Source organism: Xiphias gladius, chromosome 12 (assembly GCF_016859285.1).
Source record: "Xiphias gladius isolate SHS-SW01 ecotype Sanya breed wild chromosome 12, ASM1685928v1, whole genome shotgun sequence".
NCBI lineage: Eukaryota > Metazoa > Chordata > Actinopteri > Istiophoriformes > Xiphiidae > Xiphias > Xiphias gladius.
Window position 1 is genome coordinate 13,556,304 of NC_053411.1, and position 23,697 is coordinate 13,580,000.

Genomic DNA, 23,697 nt, shown 5'->3' on the forward strand with positions numbered 1-23,697 from the left:
GCCATTTGTAGAATAAAGATGATAGCGATAATGGAACAAGAGTGGAAGTCTACAGCCATGCTAGAATCTCTGTGAGGCTTAGCTTAGGCAAAGCTGTACTTTGAGCTAAATGCTAATGTCAGCATGCCATCGTGCTCACTGTGACAATGCTAAGATGTTGATGATAAGCGGATATCATGTTAACCATATTTAGTTATTTAGTTTAGCATTGTAAGCATGCTAACATCACCTAATTAGCACTAAACATAAAGTTAAGCTGCGGCAGATGAGAGTGTCATTAGTTTTGCAGATACTTGGTCATAAGCATACTGAAAAAATTAAATTTTGACCTGATGATTGCACTTCATAAAGGTTAAGGGATTGCAAAATGTATTATTATTCATTCTTTTGGGAAAATGAATATGCATACCAAATTTCTAAGTAATCACTGCAGCAGTTGTTGAGTCATTTTACAAAAAATGTCACATTCATAGTGGCACTAAAGGAAAACTCAGGGGATCACCAAAGTCATTAGGATACATAATCTGGTAAACATGAATGTCTGTAAAAAATTTTGTGCCAATCCATCAAGTACATATTGATATATTTTGCTGTAAGTCAAAAAACTTTGACCTCTCGGTGGCACTAAGAAAAGTCAGGGATCAACAAAGTAATTACAATTCATCCTCAGGGCAACATGAATATCTGAACCAAATTTCATGGATATCCCTCTGATAGAGTTGAGATATTTCTGTCTGGACCAAAGTAGCGGACCTACCAACCGACATTCCCGTCAGTAGAGCCACGTTAAATGCTAAAAATAATTTTACAGATATAGCACATCTTCCTGCTCCGCTGGGACATCTTGCCTCTGTCTGTACCCTCAGCTAAGGCTGCTCTCACCTACCGTTCTGAAAATTAAAAAAGTCGGTCGTGTTCACAATGGCATCTATAGTCTCATTAGTCCTATGTCACCAAACACCACCTGTGCGTTAACCCCATCTCCCACTGTCACCGTGATGTCATCGAGGTCACTATCGAGGGATTGAAGATTACTAAGAGGAAGAAAGCCACAACATGCTTCATATTTGTTTGATATTGTATCTAATAATGGAGAATGCTAATGGAAATTTTAAAAATGGAAGTAAATTATTTACTTGCAAATTCCTCCTGTATTTGTAAATAACAGTTAATCAAAGCCGCCTGAATAGCCGTCTCATTTACCTTGGCCTCCCTGGTTCATATTTAAGCTGAGGTGTCTGTAGACATCATGGTAGCACTGTAAATAAAAACACAGATATTAAACACTTTCTTACCAGTAAATTGTGCATGTGGTGCATCTTACAAACCAGTTACAATGGTTGTCCGAGTGTTGATAGTCACCGCCTCAGAGTCAGGATAGTCCGGTCTAATGACAACATGGATGGTGGAGAGAGAACCAGAGGATTAAGATAATCCAAACTGGCGAATGTTCTCATTCAGAATTTCAATGGCTTCTCTCAGGGGGTATTTTAACACAATTCGTGGTCCGATAACTGGAAACGCAACTGAACTTAAGCCCTGCTGTACACAGAGGTCCAAACACCTCTTCAGCCTGTAAACAAAAGTTAGACATTAGACATAGAATAGATCGGCGCTTTGTAGAGTTTGTAGAGCTAAACAGAGTAAAAGAGTGATAGAGTAAAAGAAACAATCTTTGCTGATTAAACAAATTTTGACTGAAGGCCCCTGAAAAATTAACAGGGCATCATAAGGAAAATACTGATATTACCCTGGAAAATGCTATTGGCTATAAAAAGATCCATGTACCAAGTACTAGGCCATACAGTGGCACATTTGATACACTGGTTAGCTTGCCTGTTAACCCTTTTAAAGGCCTCAATGTGCTTCAAACAAAGTGCTTGTTGGATTGTCGAACAGCGTCTGAAACATCCTCCTCCCGCACCTTTTGTATGTGGGAACTGGGGGCTGTGTCCAACAATTTCTGTAACTTTCCAAAACCAACAATTCATCGAGCATTCCAACTTCATGCAGCAATTGGCAAGGTGTATGAAGGTGAGAAAGTAGGCAGGATTCTAATTTCTCTGTCTTGCTTATTTAGCCATTCTTCTCACAACTACTTCAGTTACCTTTTTTTGTATACAAAGGAGGGCAGCACCATGAATGCCTTCGATTAGAGACTCTGAATGTGGCCATGTGGAACAGCTACGACCACATGTGGTTGGACAACACCTTGTAGACACAAGTTTATTTTGAAGTATACCCTGGCCTAAAGATCACAAATTTTATAGTAATTCCGCCTGGATCAAACAACGGAGGTTTCTGTCAACCGCTAACATTTTCTGACTAAAGATTGTGCCAGCAGAAATCCTCTAAATCCTCAACTGCAGTCACCTAGATCTGTGCATGAATGATTCAGTTTGAGATTCAAATATTGCATTTTCTGTCTGTGTTAACAATTACGGTTGCACTAATTCCTGGTGTTTGAATACAACTAATACTTCAGCTGCACTGCTGAAAACTCCACTTCATTGGTTTTGTGTCAGTTATGGACCTTGAATTTGAAAACATCCTTTGCTCTCACTGATAGTGTTTTGTTTTTTTAAATCCAAAAGGTATTTACTTGCACAATCTGCCCTCTGACTCTGTCCCCAAAGCAAACACTCAATGAAAAAGAGCTTGATGAAGCCAAGAGATGGAGGCCCAGCGACCTGCAGAACATCTCCAAGGGTTGAGGGTACAATTTGCTGCCACTGAGTCAAACTTTGACTTAATTGTTTTCCTTGCTTTACTCAACAGACATTTACCAATATTAGTAGAAGTCAGCTTTTTGTTGAGCATGGGAACCACTAATACATTCACCTGTGGAAATAATGTGAAATAATATGATTGTGAGTGTTGCATTGCTGCTTTATTAGCTAATTTAATGTAGAATAGAATAGAAATTGTCTAACCTGCTCATCTTCCAAACTGCCAAGCTTGATCTCCAGGCTTGTTTTGTTGACGGTAATGTTCTCGACAGTGTGGCAGTGCCATCTGGTGATGAAGGGTCTGGGTGTGATGCTGGGGCTGGGGCTGCTGATGCTTCGAAATTTGGTTTTCACATCTGGGGAATACACACTTTGTTGCTCCCTGACAGGAGCTCTCTACCAGGTCCTTGCTCACTTTACCCTCTGCCTGGAAGTACTACTGAACCCCAGATCCATCTGAAACCAGTGTGTCTGACATCAGGCTGGCTAGAGCTGAGATTCGGGCCTGCTGGACCTCCCGGACATGACAACGGGGACCAGACATGGGCACACATGGATACGGGAAAGGTGAGGTTTTTAATTTCACTTTCATCTGCCTCAAGCCTATCAGTCTCAAGATTTTATCAGAGCAGTCAACCATTTCAGGATGCAGTAGGTTCAGTACTTCTTGTGTCCTGACTGGATTCATCTGGTAGTCATGCAGAACCTCCTTCATCTTGTTTATATTTTCACTATAGCCCAGCAGTTTTACTTTGGTCACTGCAGTTCCACCAATTTCTAGGATGAAGCTGACCTCCACTCTGAACTCTGGACAGTTGGCCTTGTTCGTGGCTTCGATGAGGATTTCTTTCACTCTGTCCAGATCTGGAGGTACAGCTGCATATCCCTGCAGCTTCACAGTGTCCGGACTCAGGTCTCTCTTCACTGCTGCTTCAGCCTCATCAAGGGCACCAGAGGACAAACTGGACAGGACCAGGTCTAATCCCCCCTCCAGGGAAAATGGATTTCTGAGGCTCTGTTGGAAGCGAGTCTGTTACTTGGAGATGACACCGCTGGATTTTATGAAAGTAATTAAGTCTGTAGGGAACTTAACTCTCTTTTCTTTTACCTTTTTCATCAGTTCATCAAGTATTGTGGCTCCTGACTGCACCTGCTTAATAGGTCCCTCCATGATGATCATGTTATTAACTATGAGGATTTTAATATCATAATTATTCGGTGAAGATTCTCAGTCATCCGGGTCATAGTATTCTCTAAGTGCTATGCGAAGGCAACCGGACTTGCTTAAAGTTCTTGAAGACGTTTCGCCTCTCATCCGAAAGGCTTCTGCAGTGCTAGCTTACTATTTGGGTGTTTCAGGTGAGATCAGCAACAAAAGTGAGTTGTTGAGGTCACATGAGTCGTTGACCTTCCCGGTCATCATGTGAGTCGTTAGGATCACATGGGTCAAGGTGTGGATGGGTGCTAACACCTTGCCGGTCGTTAGGATGATGAGTCATTGACCCACCCTGCCATCATGTGAGTGATCACATTGAACTGCGTAAACTACGTTGTTCTGCTTGTGCGTGGGAATTTTTTCCTTAGGGTGGACAAGTTTTTGCCTCAGAGTGTTACTGGGATTGAGAAACACACGGATGTTGTTTGTTGAAGATCCTCCGGAGATTTTCAGATAATCCAGCAATGCTGTTTTGTTAATAGCAGCTTCCTTCTCTGTCTGTTCTGCCACTCTTTCTGGTTTTGACAAAGGTCCAGTTGGGATTACCACAAGTTCTAAGTGCTTCCTCTCGATGTGTTTATGTTCCTTCTCTTTCCCATCTGACCTTTCTCAAACATTCTGTGCCTAATGGTGCAGGGCAATTCGGGGTCATTAGAGCCCTGGATCACATGTCTCCTGGCTGACATCTTTGCTGAATAACCAAATGATTAACCCACAATCCCCATACACAGACAAAAGTACTGAAAGGTGCTCAGTAACTCCTCTTTTACTCCCTGCATATTTATACATAGCCAATCAAATATTCTAATCTCTGTCAGTAATGCAGTGCACATGAGCTGAGAAGGAGACAACACAGACTATGATGGGAGTACCACGAAATTTGGTTCCAATCCAATTCCCGGTCACACCAAGGCCAGAATCACCTCCACTCTGAACTCTGGACAGTTGGCCTTGTTCGTGGCTTCGATGAGGATTTCTTTCACTCTGTCCAGATCTGGAGGTACAGCTGCATATCCCTGCAGCTTCACAGTGTCAGTGTCAAGGCCAGAATCACCAATATCAATATAAGTATTTATACCTTTTTATTATTAAAAGTGTCAAATGGACTGTACTGCCAAATGGGGGAGAACCATCTGAGGTGAATGCATCATTAAAATCCTAGTTCGGAGTACATTTTGATTATCACTAAGTATCCTCACTCACTAAAGACACAAAATATAGCAAATAATAACAAGTATAAGTATTAAATAAAATAAATGTTTACTGTATGAATTATGTACATGCACAAAGACGACTATGCTAATATAGTACACTAGTATTAGATGGTATTTATTCTCAAAACAAGACTTAGTACTGGTAGTGTTACTACTGTAGGTACTGCTTAGTTGTAAATGTAGCAATGGCAGGAAGCTGCCTGGTTTCAGTCTCAGTGCTGTCTCCTTCTGTGGGGTGTTCATATGTTGTCATGGTTCCTTTGGTTAATTAAAAAAAAAACATGCTATTACACAAATTGCAGAAGTATTTTTTAAAAAAAGTAAATAAACCAGAGAAATAAATAATTTCCCCTTCTAAAATTCATATTGAGCAAAGATCATTTTAAGTGAAGACTTAAATTTCAAGATGATTGACCACAAGCCAATGGTGATGCAAGGAAAATAATCTGTATTCATCTGATGAAAAAATTCTTAACTTAACGTTCACATTTTGGGACCCAAGGAAGAAAAAAAGACACCTGTCTCATGGTTATTTAAAAAGCTTCTTGTAGCTATTTTCAGTTTCAGCAGACATGAACAAGTTGGCTGAACACGGTAAGCGTCTGTGTTATTAGAATGACGTTGTACAAAAGAGAGATTCCACATAAATATGTGAGGTTGATGGATCATTTTACTCATCTACAATGGATACAACTTATCAGGAGCAAGGACTACTTTGCAAAGGTGACTCATGATTGTGCTTGGAAATGTATTGAACCTGTTATAATCGTGGAACGTCTGACTTCAGCACTGATAAAGGAGCCACTGTTTCAGCCAAAGGCATATTTGGTCTTGATATGAGCCTAGGTAAACAGACAGTCTTACAAAAGGGAGTGAAATCATCTCGTGATTAAGTCGATTCTGAAGAAAACTGGATGAATTACAAAAACTGAGGTGTGGGAAGGCAAGGGTCTCATTTTTTTGTTTCTTTTCTTTTTTTTTTAGAACACTTCTCAGGAAACTGATATTGGCCAATGTCCATCTCGCTGTGAGTGTATGAAAAGGATGTGAAGAAAAAAAAAAGGAGAAGAAAAGTACTTAAATACTGCAGGGGAGATCCTTCACAGCAAAAAGAAAAGAATTTGCTCTGGCCTGAGACTCAAAGGATACAGGGATTCAGCAGATCCTCTCTAAAGATAAATCGCTAATTTCAACCATTTAAGACAAGTATGAATACTGCAATTAAGTGCATCTTTCTCCTGGCCTGCATTGCCATTTGCAGATCAGCATGTAAGTGTGCTAATTTGTTCAATTACCGAAAGCTTTGTTGTTGTTTTTCTGCATTTGCATGTGGCTTGAAATGAGCTAAACTTTTACTAAAAGTGTATTTTGCTGTGTCTAAGATTACTGGAAAACATGAAAGATTCAGCTGTAGCTATTCCATACAATATTTACACTGTTGCCTTCTTTTTTTTTTACAGCTTACAACCGCTGCCACTGTATAAAAACAAGCAAATATGTGAATAAGTCACTCATTGCTAATGTCAAGGTCCATTATCCTCGTCCATACTGCAACAAGCAAGAAGTCATGTAAGTACCTGCAGTAAAATGAAAAATAGATTTAAAAAATAGACCAAATAGTAGTTTTTAAGAAATATTTTAGTGCAAGATTAATGTTGATTTTCCATTGACAGTAATTTGCTTTCTCTATCTCCTACAGTGTCATACTGAAAGACCAGAGCTCACGGTGCCTTGAAAGCACAGAAAAATTCACCCAAAACCTCCTGCAATTAATACAAATGTAAGTCCAAAGACAAGCTATTTTTTAGATGCTGCAATTTAATTTGCAACTGTTGCACATGGTATGAGCTAATATTAATGTAATCAGATATGGTAAAGCTCGCTGAATAAAGTGCATGGGAAGGTCGAGCAAAGCTTTTCTGCAGGCATTGGATGTGGCTCCAAAGTTTGAAGTTCTGCAGGCCTTCATCAGTGCGCATGAAATGAAGAGCTAGTAAAATGTAAACAATGCTTTCAACTACTTGAGTATAAGCAGCTGATGCAAAAGGAAAACAAAAGGGATTTTCTAATAAGGAGTTTTTTAAGCAATACTGAATACCAGATATACAGAGAAAAAATCTTATGTTACAGCAATGCTTCCGAATTTGGGGGTTGGAAGGCACCCAAGATAAATCTAAAATGATGATAAGAAAGGGAACCAAGTTTTGTTTGTTTTTTTCAGACTTTTCTCTGATATTTGATATTTGCTATTTTTCTAGTAGATGACTCAATACTTTTACTTGTTCAGGGCTCCAATAATGAAAATAGAGAAGAATATCTCCCATTGTTTCAACTGCTCATATTGGAAGTCATATTTCAAGTAGACATTGCTTTTTTGATAAGGGTGATGGACCAAAAAGGTTGGGACTCACTGTTTAAGTGCATAACTTGCATTGAATTAGAGTGTCAAAGTATTATTCATTATTTTTTTCTTGTGAATAATTGAATACATTTACGTTTTAAAAATCTAATAATTTTCAAATAAAAGAAGTTGAGAAGAGAAATGGACATCTGACAAGAATTTTGGAAACTTTAATGACTGGTCACAAGTAGACGTAGCTTCATTCTAAGGGGGTCACAAGCCAAACATGTTAAAACCAATGTTTTAGATTATGGACGTTTCAAATTAGAGATTGAACATGTTTTTTTTTTTTTTTTTTTATTCACAGGCAGAGGGCACAGAAAGCTTTGAAGATGAACACCACGGTCCAAAGAACCACCACAGTGTCAGCCACACCGCCAGCCAGTATAGCGCCAACATCCTAAGCACATTGCTTGTGTTTGTCATTGTTACAATAAAAATGAGCCATCAATTAATAAGAAGAAAGACCCGCACACCTCTCCAAAGTAAGGGTATGAGTGGTGTAGTTCCTTCACGTGTTCTGTGAAATACAAGATTTTAAAACTGCATTCATCAGTTTTCCACACTAGCAGCTAAAACTAACAGCAAGATGTAAAAGTGGGAAATACTTAATACTCCAGCTGCCAGAATTCAGTGTTGACACATTTAGGAAACATCCTCGGGCACAAGTAAGCATGGTGCATTTATGAGGTTTCAGTTTGGTGGGATGGAAGATTCTTCCCTCAGTCTCTGCTGGACACTAAATGATGATGAGACTGGTATAATTCCACCTAAATATTGCCTTATATAATGATATATAATAATGATAATATAACAGTCTGCTATCTATAAAACTTTGTGTAAAAGCATGGCCATTATTTTATTATTTTCATTTTATTTAAATGATGAAAAATGCTGACAGTTTTGTATAAATGGTATAATATTTTGAAGGCAAATTTCTTTGTATGATTTGAAGGATTTCTTTGTACAAATGTATATTTATGTGCACACATATAACTGTACATGTGCCATGTTTGTTGGTTTTTTTAGGCAGAAATCACAATCTACCAAACTGACTAGCCATGTGACACTGTTGATGAAGAGCGACAAACCTGCAATAAATTTTCTTAAGACAAAAAAAAAGGAAATCCTGGCATTTTATTATGAAGTAACCAAATCACAGAATAAGGTTTAAAACAGTATGTCAAATGCATGTACACAAAGAGTTGCGTTTGCTGCACATGGCTGACGAGTAGAACATTCAGTCAACTCACTACAATGACGACCCTGTTACATTTTCTTTCTTTCTTCTTCTTCTGAAGAAGAAAATAAAATGACAAAATCTATTTGTGCTTTGGTAATTACAAATCCCATTGAAAGTCCCCTCAGGCTTGTTTTTCAAAAGATACAATTTTTGCTAAGTCATACTGTAATACATTCTTTGCTTTCTTAAAGTCATGTGGACCTTTTGTATGATGACCTACTTTTATCCCACAATTATGAACCGAACATCTGATAGACACATGCATCATGATAGACACAAGACACATGCTGTCAGTCATAAGGTAGCAGTATTACTCAAGTCAAATTGGAAAGCAGAAAGTTGCTGTGAATTTTTACCGCTGCCGAGGTGAATTTGGTTTCTATCTGTCTGCTTAACTGTTTACCTGTCTTTCTTTTGTCTCAAAAGCTTCAGCAGATTATGACACTTAGTGCATAGAAAATAATTATTAATTTATTTGACGTTATAATAAGGGAATTTCTACCATTAGACAAATGTTGTTTTCAGCCATAACTGAAATGATGGAAGTACAGATTTCCACGTATGAATTATCTTCCATCTTAACAAATCGATTTAACCTAAGAATTAATTGTCATGGCAACATTCAGAGTTGGTGGGGAATTGTGTTATTCATTTGCCTTATAGTTTCTACTTGAAATCCAATCTTTCCAGATAACAAGTTTTCATCTAAATGTGATGATGATTCAAATCATAAAATAAATATATCACTGGCTGTGTGCACAATTAATTTTCACATTATCTTTATAAACAGACTCTAGTTTAATTCTCTTCATTTTAACCCAATTCAACATTATACAGTTATTGTTGATAATGGTTATTACTGTAAATTAAGACTGAAATGAAAGGAAGAGCTGGGTGTTAAACATTGTGAACATATTAGCTGATACTCGATGCTAATAAAAACTATTAACTAATACTAGTTAATACTAGATGATAGCTTAAATATTGTCAATTAAAATACATGAGACGTGAAGAGAAAAAAGTGTTTTACATTTTCATTCTGATGTGCAGGAAAAAAATTTGAAAAACATGTCGGAGAACACCACCTCCAAAGTACCCAACACTTAAAGCTACATTAATCAGTTTCTTTGAGCCACAACAAGCTAAAATTTATACATGCATATGACATGCTGTATTTTATGGCCTTACAAAGTTGTTATGGCTCATTAGCATTAGCAAACAGTAGCTTATATACAGAACGGTACATCCAGTAGACACAGACCAAAATAAACATTCATTTGGGGTCGTGTTAATGTTCACCTAATGGATGTAAGGCCAATATTCACTTGCTTTTTAGCTGTGTTTTGGTCTCAGCTCCTGAGGTTTATATCTGGCTCTTTAGCTGCTACATGCTCCAGTGTGTTCACCAGCTAGCTGCTAACTTTATCTGTCTGCCTTTTGGTCCTGGTCAGAAAGCGTACAGAAGCCTATCAGCCAAAAACATGCAAAAACCAGGCTGATGAGAGAGATGAGAGTGAGCCAAAACAGTAAAGGTGAGGAAACCAAAACAATGAGCTGAAAGATGCTAAAATGCTCAATAGAGCTGAGGGAAACGCAGAGTTGGGTGATAATTCTCTTTGGGTACACATTTGAGCCATTGCTTACATAAACTATTGATTAATGCTGCTTTAATAGCCTCTAAATCAAAAAATAGTTGCCTAGAATAACAGCCGATGTAAAACCCATTCACACTGCAGACTAACACCAAATGGGAATGAGAAAATAAGGAAAAGTGTGTAAGAAGAAACATTCCTGAACTATCTTACATACAGTGGTAACTGCACTGTACTGTATGTACAAGGTCAGAATAAAACTTTTCCCCAGGAATAAAATCCACCACCATCAACAGCACGATCTCACAGTCATATGTAATGTTGTTTACAAAACTGTATCTGATGATCATTCTATCAGTTTCACCTTTGGTACTCAGAGAGCAAAACAGAGTTGAATACTTCTGCAAAGTTAAGTGAAGCAGATGAGAAATGATGCCTGGGGGCCGACCAGATCCAAACATCATTCTTGTGGCTGCTGACAAAGATCATACCACCTCCTAACCTCACTGGGACTTCCGCCATGTCCCTGAACTCTCTGTCCCTGAACTCACTACCCCAATGACTAACTTCTGCTGCACATGTGAATGCATCAAATTGAAACCAACATACACACACACAGATACACACACACACACACACACACACACACACACACACACACACACACACATATACACAGACCTGGATTTTTTCTAAAATCTCCCTTAGCGAAGTTCATGAGGAGCACATGATCACTGTATGTATAAATAATGGAGTGCAGTTGTATGTAAACAGTTACAATAGTACAATATCTCTCTGTGTTAAAGGACTTAAGCAACTGTGTACACAAGATGAAGCTCTGCTTCCTCGTCATGTTTCTACCCCCTGTGGCTCTTGTTAACGGTAAGAACTCCACAGCTACACAGTCTGACTCCATATTCCCGTTAAGATGTGAAAAAAACTCAGGAATTTAAGTCTATTTAGGTTTTTTTAAAGCTGATATTTCAAAACTGAAGACAGATACTGCGATACTCATGTGTCTTCTCCAGAATTGCACTGTACAAACGTCATTGTGGAAACAGCAGATCTACTTTAATGGTAAATTAAACATGCTGGTAAAATCCAGAATGGGGAAATTCCTCTAGGTTAACCAGTGAGTGATCCACCATTTTCTGTGACATTAGAGGAAACTGCAATACATGAGAATTTTAAAGCAAGAATTAGACTCTTAAAATTTGAATTGCAAGATTTTTAAGTTTTTTCCCCACATTTCAGGTAGCCTTTCATTTCTATTCATTTCAATACAAAATGAAAATCCATTTGCAGAGAAAGAAACTTGCTCCTGCTCTATCACGTGAAGATTGTATCAGGTTTTATTGTCGTCAAAGTTCAATTATTGTTACATGGTAATGAAGCTGTAAGTGCAGACTAATTTGAAATGTCTGTGTTGGATGGCTACACGACAATAAGGTAACTTGTGCAAAAATAAATGCAGATTTGACAGTTAACAATGGATTACCAACAAAAAGTCTTTAAATTAATTTTCGTATTCTAGTAAAATAAACCAGTGGCTGCTTGTTAGGTAGGAAGACACATGGTAGAAGTGAAATGTTTTTGTGACTTCTTGTAAACGTGCAAACACATTAAAAGACACAGGTATAGTCTTAACCCAAGGCAAGTTTTAAAAATCTACATGTGCGTAATTTTACGTACATTTCTCTATGAGTGGGGCAGACAAAGTCAATGTCTTTGGAAACGTTTGGACTTTGACTACAATTTAAAAAGAAGTTCAGTGGTTTTATCTAATGATTAGATAATTAGATAGTCTGAAAAAATTGACCCACTGATGGGTCCAATGAGATCAATGCACAAAAAGGTTATGGTATAATAACATGAGAGACTTAAATGTACAACAAATGGAAAACTTGCTTGCAGTTTTATGGCGTTTTTACCTACACAGATGTCATCTGAATGTAGTTCGCTGACTTTTTCACCATGTTGTGACCATTACCTCACAATGGCTTTGAGTATTTATGTTGCAGTGAACAGGAAGATGGCTGGGAGAGAAAATGGGGAAGTGCTCATTATAAGACTTTCACAATACCAAGGCTGGTGACTGTGATGAAAGCATGCAGGTAGAAAGTGGGGTTGATTAGCATTTGATTCATGACAAACCTCCGCCAGGCAAAAAAAAAGTGTCTGCCAATGTTTATAACTGCTAAGTCTTCAAGGAAAAAACATTCGATAAGTGAAATTCTGATAGTAGAGGCATTATGTTTTGGCCTTGCAAGATATTAAAAGATTGAGAATACCCCGAACCAAATTGAAAAGATCTGCATGTTTTAATCTTTCAAATAAGACAGTAACTAAAGAAATGTCCTTTGGAGTTTTATGTTTATTTTCACAAGTGGTATAGATAAACTCTGTCAAGACAGAGAAGCCTGAGTGCTATGTTTGCTCAAATTGGTAGATTCTGTATTCTGACTGAGTGCCTGTTGATGACAGGAATGCCGCCGATCAACAAGCACTACAACACACACTGTCGGTGCCTTCAGGTGGAGTCGAGGATCATCCCTCCAGACAAACTGAGGAGCATCAAGCTAGTCCCTGAAAGCCCTCATTGCCCAGACACAGAGGTCATGTAAGTGACTTCAACACAGGAAGGCAAATGGAATAATCACTGCCAGTATTATTCAATGTGAAAAAATAAAGAACTCCGCTGTGAAAAATGAGGACAGAATTTTCAAAATTAAACATGCACTTTCTACATGAAAGTGCATGTTTCGCAAGTTTGTCTGATGGTTCCAATAAAAACAAAAATGATTAGCCAAGTAAATATTTAGCGGGAAAGAAAATTTTGTGCGCTAAAGACTACGATATCAGACAAAATGAACTAATAGAAATCATTACGCATCTGTTCTCTCCTGTTATCATCTCAGAGAACAGATTATATGGAGCTGAACTCTGGTCCCAGGAGTGTTATAATTCATCCGATTTTAATTTTGGGAATATGACTGAGGTTTAATTTAGAGTTACATCAACTTGAATCCAGGATTTTCATTTCAGCATTTGGATTCTTTCATGTTTATAAACAATGATTTTATAAACAAATTATAAAGAACTTTCCATGTGAATACTATCTGGTATAAACTATTATGATCATGGTCATACCTTTTATTGGGGATAGTAAGGACATGTCCTCAGCATATCTGCTACCAGAAAACTTGATATCTCCAACTTTAAGTTGTTTTGAATTGAGCTTTAAAACTCTCCTGTTCACCACTGGCTTTAATTAATTTGGATCACTTTTGTTTCCTATTTTATTCTACTCCTTTTTGTAGGTGTCTTTTAATATTACCTTTTGTATCTTTTATATGTTTACTTAACGCCCTTTCCGTCTCAAAAGGTGCGATGAACTTGCCTTGCCTTTGAAACAGCATTTAAACCATCGTGCGCTTGGATAAAAGTTACATAAAATGTAATTGAATGTGAACAAACAGAAATAAATACAGTAATAATACAGTTTTACTGAGCACAGGACCTCAGTGTTTCTAAAATCATGACTATGGCTCAAACTATGATCAAATTTTTTTTTAATTAGAGCTGGACTGGCGAGTGGAGAGAAGGTCTGTTTGAACCCTCGGTCCTCGTGGGTGAAGAAGCTGATCCACTTAGTTCTTGAGAGACAGCTACATCAGCAAGGAAGAGCACTACCCAAGAATCAATCATAAATACAATGTAATGCCAACTAAAATCAAAAGTCAGTGTTGGAAGACTTGTGTGTAGATAAGGTACTTCATTTTTTTTCTAAAGAGTGAGCTGTGACCTGAAATGTGAATCATTTCTCTGTATAGAAGTTTGATTGAAAAGCAGATGTTGTATGTAACATTAAATATGTCATATATAATTTCCGCTTGATAAACCATCAAGAATACCAACAAGGGATCGTTTGCTTGATTAAGTTCCTCATTAAGGTCTTGCATTAGAAAAAGAACTACTAAATACTGAAAAGTGTAATTCAAGGTTTTAAAGACAATCAAATATAAGATTAAAAAGTAAAATCTGTTATTTCATGCGTTCAATCTTGTAGCTGCTTTTGGATGTGAAGTCCTGATTTTTCCATGTTTGTTGAACAGTTACAAGTTCACAGTAATGCTAGGGGCAGTGCCAGGCCGTACTTTGAGCTAAATCAGCATGGCAACGTGGCCACATTCACAATGCTAACATTTGAGTATAAGTTAAGCCAAGGCCGAAGTGAAAACCGATGCCAAAGTTATAACAATTCTTCGTGAGGGGGAAATGAATGTGTGCACCAATTTTAATGGCAATCCAACCAATAACTGTTGAGACATTTCACTCTAAACCACAGATGTGAACCTCTTGGTGTTAGAAAAAAATAAAGGGGATCACCGATTTAAGTAGGATTCATCCATTGGGGACCATGATGTGTCTGTACGACATTTCAGCCAAAGTGTTGGACCGGCCGACAGATCGACATTGCAATCCCTGGAGCCGCACAGCTAGCATGGTTAAAAATATATAAACTGTGTGCTAAAACCCAACACACAAACAAGTGACACTGTAATGTAACTGCACTACTTCCAGCCATCATCACCCCACAGGTTTGCACAGACATCACCATGTGCTGTTTCTCTAATTCTGAGGTCTTGAATATGGATTAGCCGCATGGTGGTAAATTTACACATAACTCTATAATTACCACTTCAATCCAGAGTACTCAGTCCAGTGCAACATAGCACCCTGGTCAGGTTTCTTCAGAGAGAAGACAAGAACACTGACATCTTCTAAGTAACAAAAAGTCTCCAGATGCAGCCATTGCTCTGGCATTAAACACTGTTGGTGGTACATAGTAGAATTGCTGTATGGGTTTGCAATATTTGTCCTCATCAGGAATTTGGGGGTGACAAGTGATGCGGGTCATCAAAATCAAAAGGTCTGATCTGTTTGGAGTATTAATGAACAGTGCAAATCTCTTGCGTATGTGACTAATGGGTTGGGTGAGAAGCTTATGAAAAGTGAACAGTTGGGCTGAAAAGGTTGCAGGGGATGACTTCTTTAAATCTTGCTTTCTAAAAAAATAATCTGGGTTTATTTATCTTCATATTCTAAAATGAATGCATCAGATTACTGTGCTTGTTTTTACAGCGATAGCACCCTATTTTAACAGATTTATGTGAAGATGAAGGTGGGTCCTGTTGTTAAAAGCATGGCTGTAAAAGGCTTTTTTCCCAAACCATTAATCATCCAGAGAAGCCATGTTCACACTCCTACTGCTCCTTCCCATCCCACGTCAGAGCTCAGTAGTCAAGGTCTTAAGGTCTTCGGTGAAGCAACAATACAAACCTGTCCACAGACATTAAGTCTTTTGGGTTTAAATGTCTTATAACACCCACATTCCACATTTGCTTTTTCAAGAGATTTGCTTTTTTCGTTCTTAGGTAGCTCTCCTCATTCATAGTAGCCAAGTTTTGTGTTTCTTGGCCAGTCAGTTTGAGGAGCTGATATAACTAGAAACACAAATTTATATATACAGGGACTCTAAAGATGCACATAAACATAAAAATCACATATTAAACAGGAGGAAATTAAAACATTTAAAGCTTACTGCAAGGTCAAATCCTCTCCCTGTAACCTCTGTAATTTGCTGCATATATTTTTTTTAGCTATTTCAGTCCAAATTGCAATGGTTTTCTGTGTTCTTGGTCAGTCTCTTTGGCATTGATTTTACAGACAGAGCGTTTGAACACAAGATATATTAATAGTTGCCAATAAAACAAGCTGGATTCCAGTGAATTTCGTGCAAACTGTGTATGACCACTCTTTGGCCAAACACTGGATGTCCCTGAACACTGTTATGTGTGTCCTGCAAGGGAAAAGCAAACTTTAATCATTGTTTTTTTACAAGTAGTTTGAGTGATGAAAATTCCCGAAGCAGCATGAACTAAGAATTTCAACCAAGAGTGCTGGGACCCTTCTCTAAGTAGTTGTGAAATTTTTCTGCAGATGTCTTTCTCTTGAGCCAGAGCAGTGTTATTATTCTGTTTAAGTACTGCACATTTTTGTTTTATCAAATTTATGTCATTGAGTTTAAAATGAGATATAATCCAGCTGTCATTTAGTAGAGGGTGTCTGTTACATTTCAATTAGGGCTATGTACATTACTATTCTTGAGAAGTAAAGCAGAAGTAAAGTCGACGATTTCTTAATCTTATTGAAACTGTCCAACATGAAGAAAATGATCTGTCCCAGGGAACCAAAATATCTGTGGCATACAATAAAATATGGTTCATAGTGTTGTGAGCTGAGAAAGAAAAATTTTGAGAGAGGAACCCCACCTAGGTTTATTTACTTGAGTTTTTTCGTAAGTAAACCCCTTATAGCAGGCAGGTTGTTGCTTTAAGTGCATAAATAATAAGTGCTCTATCAACAGATTTTGATTGAAATCTAAGAAAGGAAATAGGTGCCCTGTGGCCTGAGTAATCGGTTGTGTTTATCTACTGAAATGATCATTCGGGGCCGGGCCAATAAGAAGCAGAAAAGCATGCCGATTGTTGTTCTTAAACAGGGACAAAATAACCCTTTGAAAAATTAATTGGATGTCAGGCGGAAGTGTTGTTGTAGTAAATATAGCAGCGACTTCAAAAATCTCTAAAAGTTGACTACACTGTTTGTAAGCGTCTGAACTGTAAAAAGATAAGAAAGAGTAGACTTCAAACAACCCCTCTTGCGCAGCTCAAGTATAGTGAACCAAAGGAAAGTTATCCAAAGTTATCTTTTAAATTATTTAATAAGCAAATAATTTCCAGGAAAGGTTTAGTGCATAGAAAACCACTTGACCTCTGTTTATGTTAAAATTCTCACACACCATTGCCCAGATTTGGATGGAATGGAATGTTACTTAATCACTCAGACCCGCGTCATAGGCAGGGGAGGAATTTAATTTCTCATTTTCAGTTCCTAACAATTTCTCTGCAATGACCCATGACAAAACTTTGTCACTGTGGAAATGTCAAATAAAATGAAATGTGTGTCATATCATAGAACACAAAACTTGAATGTACGTTAGCTCCCCTCGGGTTATTAACACATAGTCTTTTTCTCTTGTAGTCTGTCCACATGAGCTTCTGTATTAAGCGTTGAATGAAAATTACGCCGTTAAGCCAAAGTCTGTGTGACAGGAACTGGTGAGGAATCAATCATCAGGTGCAATGACATAACCTTTCCCCTTGGGGAACCATGTCTGTAGGGCTTCAGTCCAGCTGCCCGTGTCACAGAAAGTCACCAAGATGTCGAATACTGTGGACGGAGAGAGACTTCATTAATAACAAACAGGGATGGTTAAAAAGACTCAAAAATCATCGCTCACCTTGATTAACTGCCAGGATCTTCGAGTGGAAATTCTTGGCGTTGTCTTTCTTCACCATGTACTCGTCTATGGGCAGTCTCGCCGTGTGGACGCTAAGTTCTCTGGCCCGCAAGAAGCTCAACTTCTGCAGAGGAGAGACAGCAATAATCAACACAACCATTGGAATAGCTGCCATTTATTACATAGAACACATGCATTGATACAGTCTCAACTAGCTGCGGTGGTCTCATTGCATTAATTACAAAAGCTACTGGATTTTTTTTTTTACCTGAGGAGAAGTAAGGGGAATTAAAAAAGAAAACAAACATCTACTCAGTCATATTGAATTAGCTGACGGAGTTGCTGCTATGTGATGTCTGTGTTGTCCAGTTATAATCTGTCCTCATGTATAATACCTTCTGGATGCTCTCATCCACAAGGCCGCCGAGGACGTATACTTTGTCGGCATCTACTGTTTCCAAAGCTGGAATAAAAGAAGACGAAAAGAATCAAATAGGCAAAAACACTGAATTAGAAATATGAATACATACATATAACATTACATAGCGTTTCTCTAACACCTGACTTACATGTGTTTTTATTCCCACTGCTATCATGTCTGTTGGAGGTAAATTACTTGAGACTTGAGGGAGACCTGTGCTCCCCAACACAAAAAATAGCATTGAATGCACCTTCTTTTTTGTAATTATTAAATTATTTATTCATTTTTAGTTGATTTTTCTTACTATACTGTGAGTATTTTTGTGTTTTATTGTGTTTAAGATTTTTTAAATATAATTTAGTAAAGTACTATCCAGACAACTTTATCACTAATAGCAGTAATATTAACAATAGTGGTAGTAACTGTGGCTGTAGTTTTATTTTTGGATAAATGAACTTAGTCAAATGGCTCTCCCCACTGGCCAAAAGATGCATTTCAACAAAAAAAACAATTCTTGCTACGAAATTCACGCCTACTGAAATGTTCAGTAACCCCACACTAAGAAAATTGACTCATAAGTGCAGTTAACTCAAATCCTTCGCACCTTCCTCAGCATCTGGAGAGAGGTAGATGACAGTTTCTGTCGGAAAGAGGTCCAGACAGCTTTCCTCTGTTAAGTCCATCTGAAATAAGAAGTCAAAGGGGATGAAAAGTGAAAACAGTCCAATTCTGTTTGCTATATATAAAAACTATTCCAGGTCCAGATTACAGAGGAAGTGTGTGAAACTACTGAGGCAAAGAAATACTTGTGAGGGTCCTGTAAATGATGGATGTTGCTCTTGAAAGTTCATAATTAAGTCAAAGAAATAGCCTTAAAGCATTATTTTTGCATTTTACCCTGTTCATAATATAACTCATTTACAACATATGCAATACATTATATGTCTTTCATAGTTCAGCGAAACTGTTGTAAGGCGTTCTTATCGGGTTCAGTGTTTTCCGCTGGAGGTTACAGCTTACGTACATCTAATGTATTCTGTTTTAGGATAAAATAACATAAGCCTAACACTAAGACGAGTCGATTTCCTAGTTTCTCCTTCCTTTAAAAAACATTTACCAGTGAATTGAGGATGTGAATTTGTATACTCACCATATAGTTGAGGAAGCCGTCGTTCATTCGTATGCACTCTCTGTAGAGACGGCTGTCCTCTCTCAGGTTTGTCAGGATCAGGTGGAACGGCCGAGTTGCCTTCTTGTTCGACCCGTACAGCCTTCCTAACTGGCCAGCCAGGCGGCTTACCTCCTGAACCGGACAAGCATACACATAAAAAGGTAGGTGAACAAATGCCGCCTGTTTTGGAGTTAATGATTGTGTTTTGAGGCTTCCTCTTCAGACACCTGCCTTGTCAGACATGCAGTCAGTCATACTCAGATCAACACAGAGTCTGAGCCCCGTGGACTGGGCCTCAGCTAAACGCTCTTTGGTGATCGCCTTCATGACCCGTTTGGTAAAACGAGGACTGTCAGTACTGGCACCTGCATGACAAAGAACACAGGAGAGACGGGTGTTCTGTTTATAGAAGAAGGGAAAGAAATGTAACTTACTTTCACCTTTAGTCTCCCTTAAAAACAAAGTAACTGTTTGATTCTTTTTGCTAGTTCTTTACCTGACTCCTGCTCACGGTTCAGCTTCCTCCTCTGCTTCTCTTCTCTCCTTTTACTCCTCTTTGTGGCGAGCTGCCTCTCCCAGTTCCTTTTCTTTCTTAACACATTCCTCTGTTTTTTAAATAATACCATCGTTAGAAGTGCACAAAAACTTTATTTTTATGACCAAGCATTTTAAGACAAACTACAAAAATAACTGGGATACTACATTGCCAGGTATATGTGTAACCTTCAGAAAAACAGGTTGGCTTTAAGCTTGTTGACGGTGAATTTTAAAAAAATTTAAATATTTTATGAGCCCAACGGATCACAAAAGCTTCTGAAAGCATGAATAACTGTGTATTTTACCAAAAAAGTAAAATCTAAAAACAGGTAAATAACCCAAACTAGACATATGAAGTTTTCAACCCACAGTAAAAAAAACAATGCTATGATTAAACAGCTTTGATCTGCATCATTTAATTGTGCTAATAATACTTTGGGTGTTTTCGGATTGTACATCAGCCCGATTCATAAATCAAATAAGATTAGCTTTCGGCATACAAGAAAAATAAGCATTCAGGTTTTTGATGCATCTATACACTTTAGATGTTGTTGGTCCTGAGGGCAACAATATTTAGTTTTGCTTTATTATTATGTCTCAAACAACAATCTTCGGCAAACATTGTGCTCCGGAAACTCATGAAATTTTTTTTTAAACACTTTACAGAAATAATAAAGCAAATGATCAATAAATAAATTGATAATGAAAATAATCTAACCATGTAAAGCTGTGCAAGGTTAAAGAGATTTTTAAAAAGATCTTATTTCAAATGAAGGCTTAGTAAACAAACTTACTGAACACAGTTCATCCTCTCTCCCAGGCTTGTCTTCCACCAAAAAAGTCTCCACATCTATGTGAAGCAGATCCATCACCTCTGAAACTCCATTCAACCGCATGTCACACACTTCTGAGGGAATACGTGCCATTTCAGTCTGCCGCTCTCCTCTGTATCTACTGACCTCAGCTGCATCACCTGAAAATAAAAAACAAAAAAACCATTATTTTCTTCTGAGGATGTCCAGATATTTCTCTAGTTTTTGTGGCAAAAAGAAATGCTGGGTTTGAGTAACTCTAAGACAGAGGGCCTGTCCGTGTGTTTGTGTGTGTGTGTGTGTGTGTGTGTGGCCAAAAAGTCATATTAGTATCACTATTATAAAATTAACTGTTGTCAAAATTATCGACATTGCTGAAATATCAGAGATCTAAAGGCAGAAAAATAAGAAATAAAAACATGCCTGAGCAGAAACCTGAGTCGCTTTCAGGTTGAGAACACGGCTGGCGCATGTGTATGACGTCAAAGTAAACAAAGCGGAGGGGGCGGGGACAGAAGGGTGAATTAATCTATAGAAAAAAGGGGTTAATTAAAAAGCCTACATGTTCGGTTCAGACCGACAGAAATCTGATTTTTAGGGTTTTTAAAAAATTGTTTATTTGATGTATTTATAAAAATAAACTTGGATCAGTAGCAGTGTGATGGTTTACTTTTCACTTACTTGCCAGAAGAGGGCGGTGTAAAACCGATACAATCCAGTGAGTGCGAGTCAAAGGATGAACTCGTGAACTCTTTTAATAAATGAATGATTATTACAAATCTTTTTTTTATGTATCATTTTTTCTCAAAAACACAGAGGAGCTAATCCTAGATACAAGTTTCCTTGTTTGGAAATGTGATAATGCATTAAAGTCATTTTGTATTCTGTAAAAAGCACTTGTAAGTTAAATGATATAGGCTAATGTTTTGCACATTTCAGTGTTGCTATATATAAAGTTTCCTGGTTCATTAGATTAACTATCAATAATATGATTTCTCACCACTTCGAAATCTGAGGTTTTTACTTTCTAATCCTGATGTATTGCACTTTAAACTGGATCTTTAACACTTCTGTTTTGGGAAATAAATCAATAATTTGATCAATAGGAATAGTTTATAATAGTCGATCATAAACAATGAATACAGAGTCAGAAAAAAAATTGCACATAATAAAATAAAATGCATCTTAAACTGTATAAAATAAGGTTTTGTAAAGTTTATCTTCCTGCCTTAATTAAACGTGTAAATATAAGGTGTTTTTCACTATAGTTACCTGGCTGGATGGTGAGTTAATCCCATTGTTTATTATTTTATATTTCTTGTATTTGTCTTTTTCTGTTTTATTAGACTTAGACGACCATAGTAATTAAAACTAAATCGTTTTGAAAATATTTCTCAAATGATGCCTCGATATTTGGTCACGCACGGGAACTATCGCGTAACCCCGTTTCTAGTCGGAAACTAAAAAATGGCGCACACGTTGCCTGTTACTTGCTAGCTTTTCTTAACATAAAATTGTACTTTTCTAGTCTGTTCTTCAGTGACATTATCTCCACCCCAAGTCATTTTACACCGTGTTACACCGGCATTCATTAAATACACACGGCGTAATGATTGCGTAAGGTCTAGGCTTAGAGAAAAGAGTTACGCCTCAGTTGTTGTTAGCAAATGAAGCTACCACGCTGCCTTACAGCATCATAGCAACCAATGAGAGATAACGGGGGGAGGGCTGTGCCGCCAGGAGGCATTGTGGGTATACTGAATAAAGACAATTTCTAGATTACTTTATAGTTAGTAGAGGCTTTAGCTGTTAAATCAGCTTGCCACACGTAGGCTGTGTTTTGTATGTCCAGCATAAGACTGTGTGAGAGAAAATGTACGGAAGCAGTCATATGTTATTGTTACCCGTTTTAAAACGTTCTTACATGGGTCTAACAAATGCCCACTGTGGCTTTTATCTATTGTTTTGTCCAAAGGTTATGTGTTTGTGACGATTTTCTCATCAAGTACAAACCGTGTACGGCGTGTGGCGTGAGCACCATGACAGCGAAGCCCGGGATCCTCATACTAGTACTAGGGTTGCGGCGTGCGTCCCGTCAAGACTATACTTTCAGGGATCATTTCTATAGTCGCCGACTCGAGAAATGTGTTTCTAAAGTGACTGGTCTCGCCGACCACGATGAAGAGGCAGCGGCACCCTTTCCTGAGCGCGAAGCGGGCGCGGAGAAGCGACTGAGTTCGCACGCTCCCCGCCTTTGATGACCGTTCACTGTCTCCCCCCGGGGGGGGGACGATGAGGGGAAGGGTGTGATCAGAGTGGTCGCGTTACAATGTGGGAAAAGGAAAAAAAACAACGGAGCTCTGACGTCCGTCGTAGCAGAGTCAATAATATAAACAAGGCGTCAGAAGCTAGAACCTGCGTGCAACGAATTGAATCAGCTCCAGAAAATGAAAGTGCAGAGTTTCGAAAGGTTTAGAAATTCAATAATTTTTGTGGCATCGTCATAATTCACGTGTACTTGATTATTTCAAACTCATGTTACTTGGTGCACTTACGCGTCTATGTTCACGTTTGTCTGCATTGATTCCACGCTGGATTAATCTCGTTTTTTATTTTTATTTTATTCCGTTGTGTTGCAATAGAAACTGTCGAGTTTATTGTGCAACACCTTTTTAGACTTCTCTGTTTGCACTGTCGCTGTTTACTCGCCTCATCCAAGTGCCTGTATTTATCCTATAAAGATAGAGGACGCTACCACTTCATATTTATCGGTTTACTTATCTTGTTTTTTTTACGATTTTTCCTACACAATGTGTGAAGGGGTTATAAAAATATGATGCATTTAATACAACAAAACTGCCTAAAGTAGCTCAGATGAACCCCAGCTAAAATATTATAATGCTTCTCGCAGTTAGTAATAATAATCCAATATACACACTCAAGGGGGTGTCCTGCGCTAACTGAGTACTTTTACCCTGGATGCCTTTTGCTTTAC

The 23,697-nt window shown here is 38.0% G+C and overlaps 3 protein-coding genes and 1 non-coding gene across 5 annotated transcripts; 3 read left to right on the forward strand and 1 right to left on the reverse strand.

The window, feature by feature from the left end:
- The first annotated feature begins 6,025 nt into the window (after positions 1-6,025).
- LOC120797480 (growth-regulated alpha protein-like) lies at positions 6,026-8,971 on the forward strand. 2 transcript variants are annotated; one of them, XR_005708530.1, is made up of 5 exons: positions 6,026-6,428; positions 6,620-6,728; positions 6,859-6,939; positions 7,868-8,045; positions 8,590-8,971. XR_005708530.1 is itself a non-coding variant. In XM_040141173.1 (4 exons), exons 1-4 carry the CDS (start codon positions 6,368-6,370, stop codon positions 7,962-7,964), a joined length of 348 nt encoding a protein of 115 aa, XP_039997107.1. In that variant the 5' UTR covers positions 6,026-6,367; the 3' UTR covers positions 7,965-8,967. The 2 variants fall into 2 exon arrangements, 1 of the variants encoding a protein (XP_039997107.1); XM_040141173.1 differs by having other exon boundaries at positions 7,868-8,967.
- A 2,216-nt stretch (positions 8,972-11,187) lies between these two features.
- Positions 11,188-14,498, forward strand: cxcl19 (chemokine (C-X-C motif) ligand 19). Its single transcript, XM_040141253.1, has 3 exons — positions 11,188-11,277; positions 12,880-13,015; positions 13,976-14,498. Exons 1-3 carry the CDS (start codon positions 11,226-11,228, stop codon positions 14,103-14,105), a joined length of 318 nt encoding a protein of 105 aa, XP_039997187.1. The 5' UTR covers positions 11,188-11,225; the 3' UTR covers positions 14,106-14,498.
- A 2,689-nt stretch (positions 14,499-17,187) lies between these two features.
- Positions 17,188-21,189, reverse strand: trmt10b (tRNA methyltransferase 10B). Its single transcript, XM_040141638.1, has 9 exons — positions 21,126-21,189; positions 20,685-20,863; positions 19,850-19,958; positions 19,585-19,718; positions 19,333-19,485; positions 18,787-18,865; positions 18,157-18,224; positions 17,762-17,885; positions 17,188-17,691 (listed from the first exon to the last, which is right to left on the reverse strand). The coding sequence occupies exons 1-9, from the start codon at positions 21,172-21,174 to the stop codon at positions 17,588-17,590; spliced, it is 999 nt and encodes a 332-aa protein (XP_039997572.1). The 5' UTR covers positions 21,175-21,189; the 3' UTR covers positions 17,188-17,587.
- Positions 21,190-22,799: 1,610 nt separating this feature from the next.
- LOC120797801 lies at positions 22,800-23,022 on the forward strand. Its single transcript, XR_005708589.1, has one exon. It is a non-coding gene; the product is annotated as a small nucleolar RNA U3 (small nucleolar RNA).
- Positions 23,023-23,697: the final 675 nt, after the last annotated feature.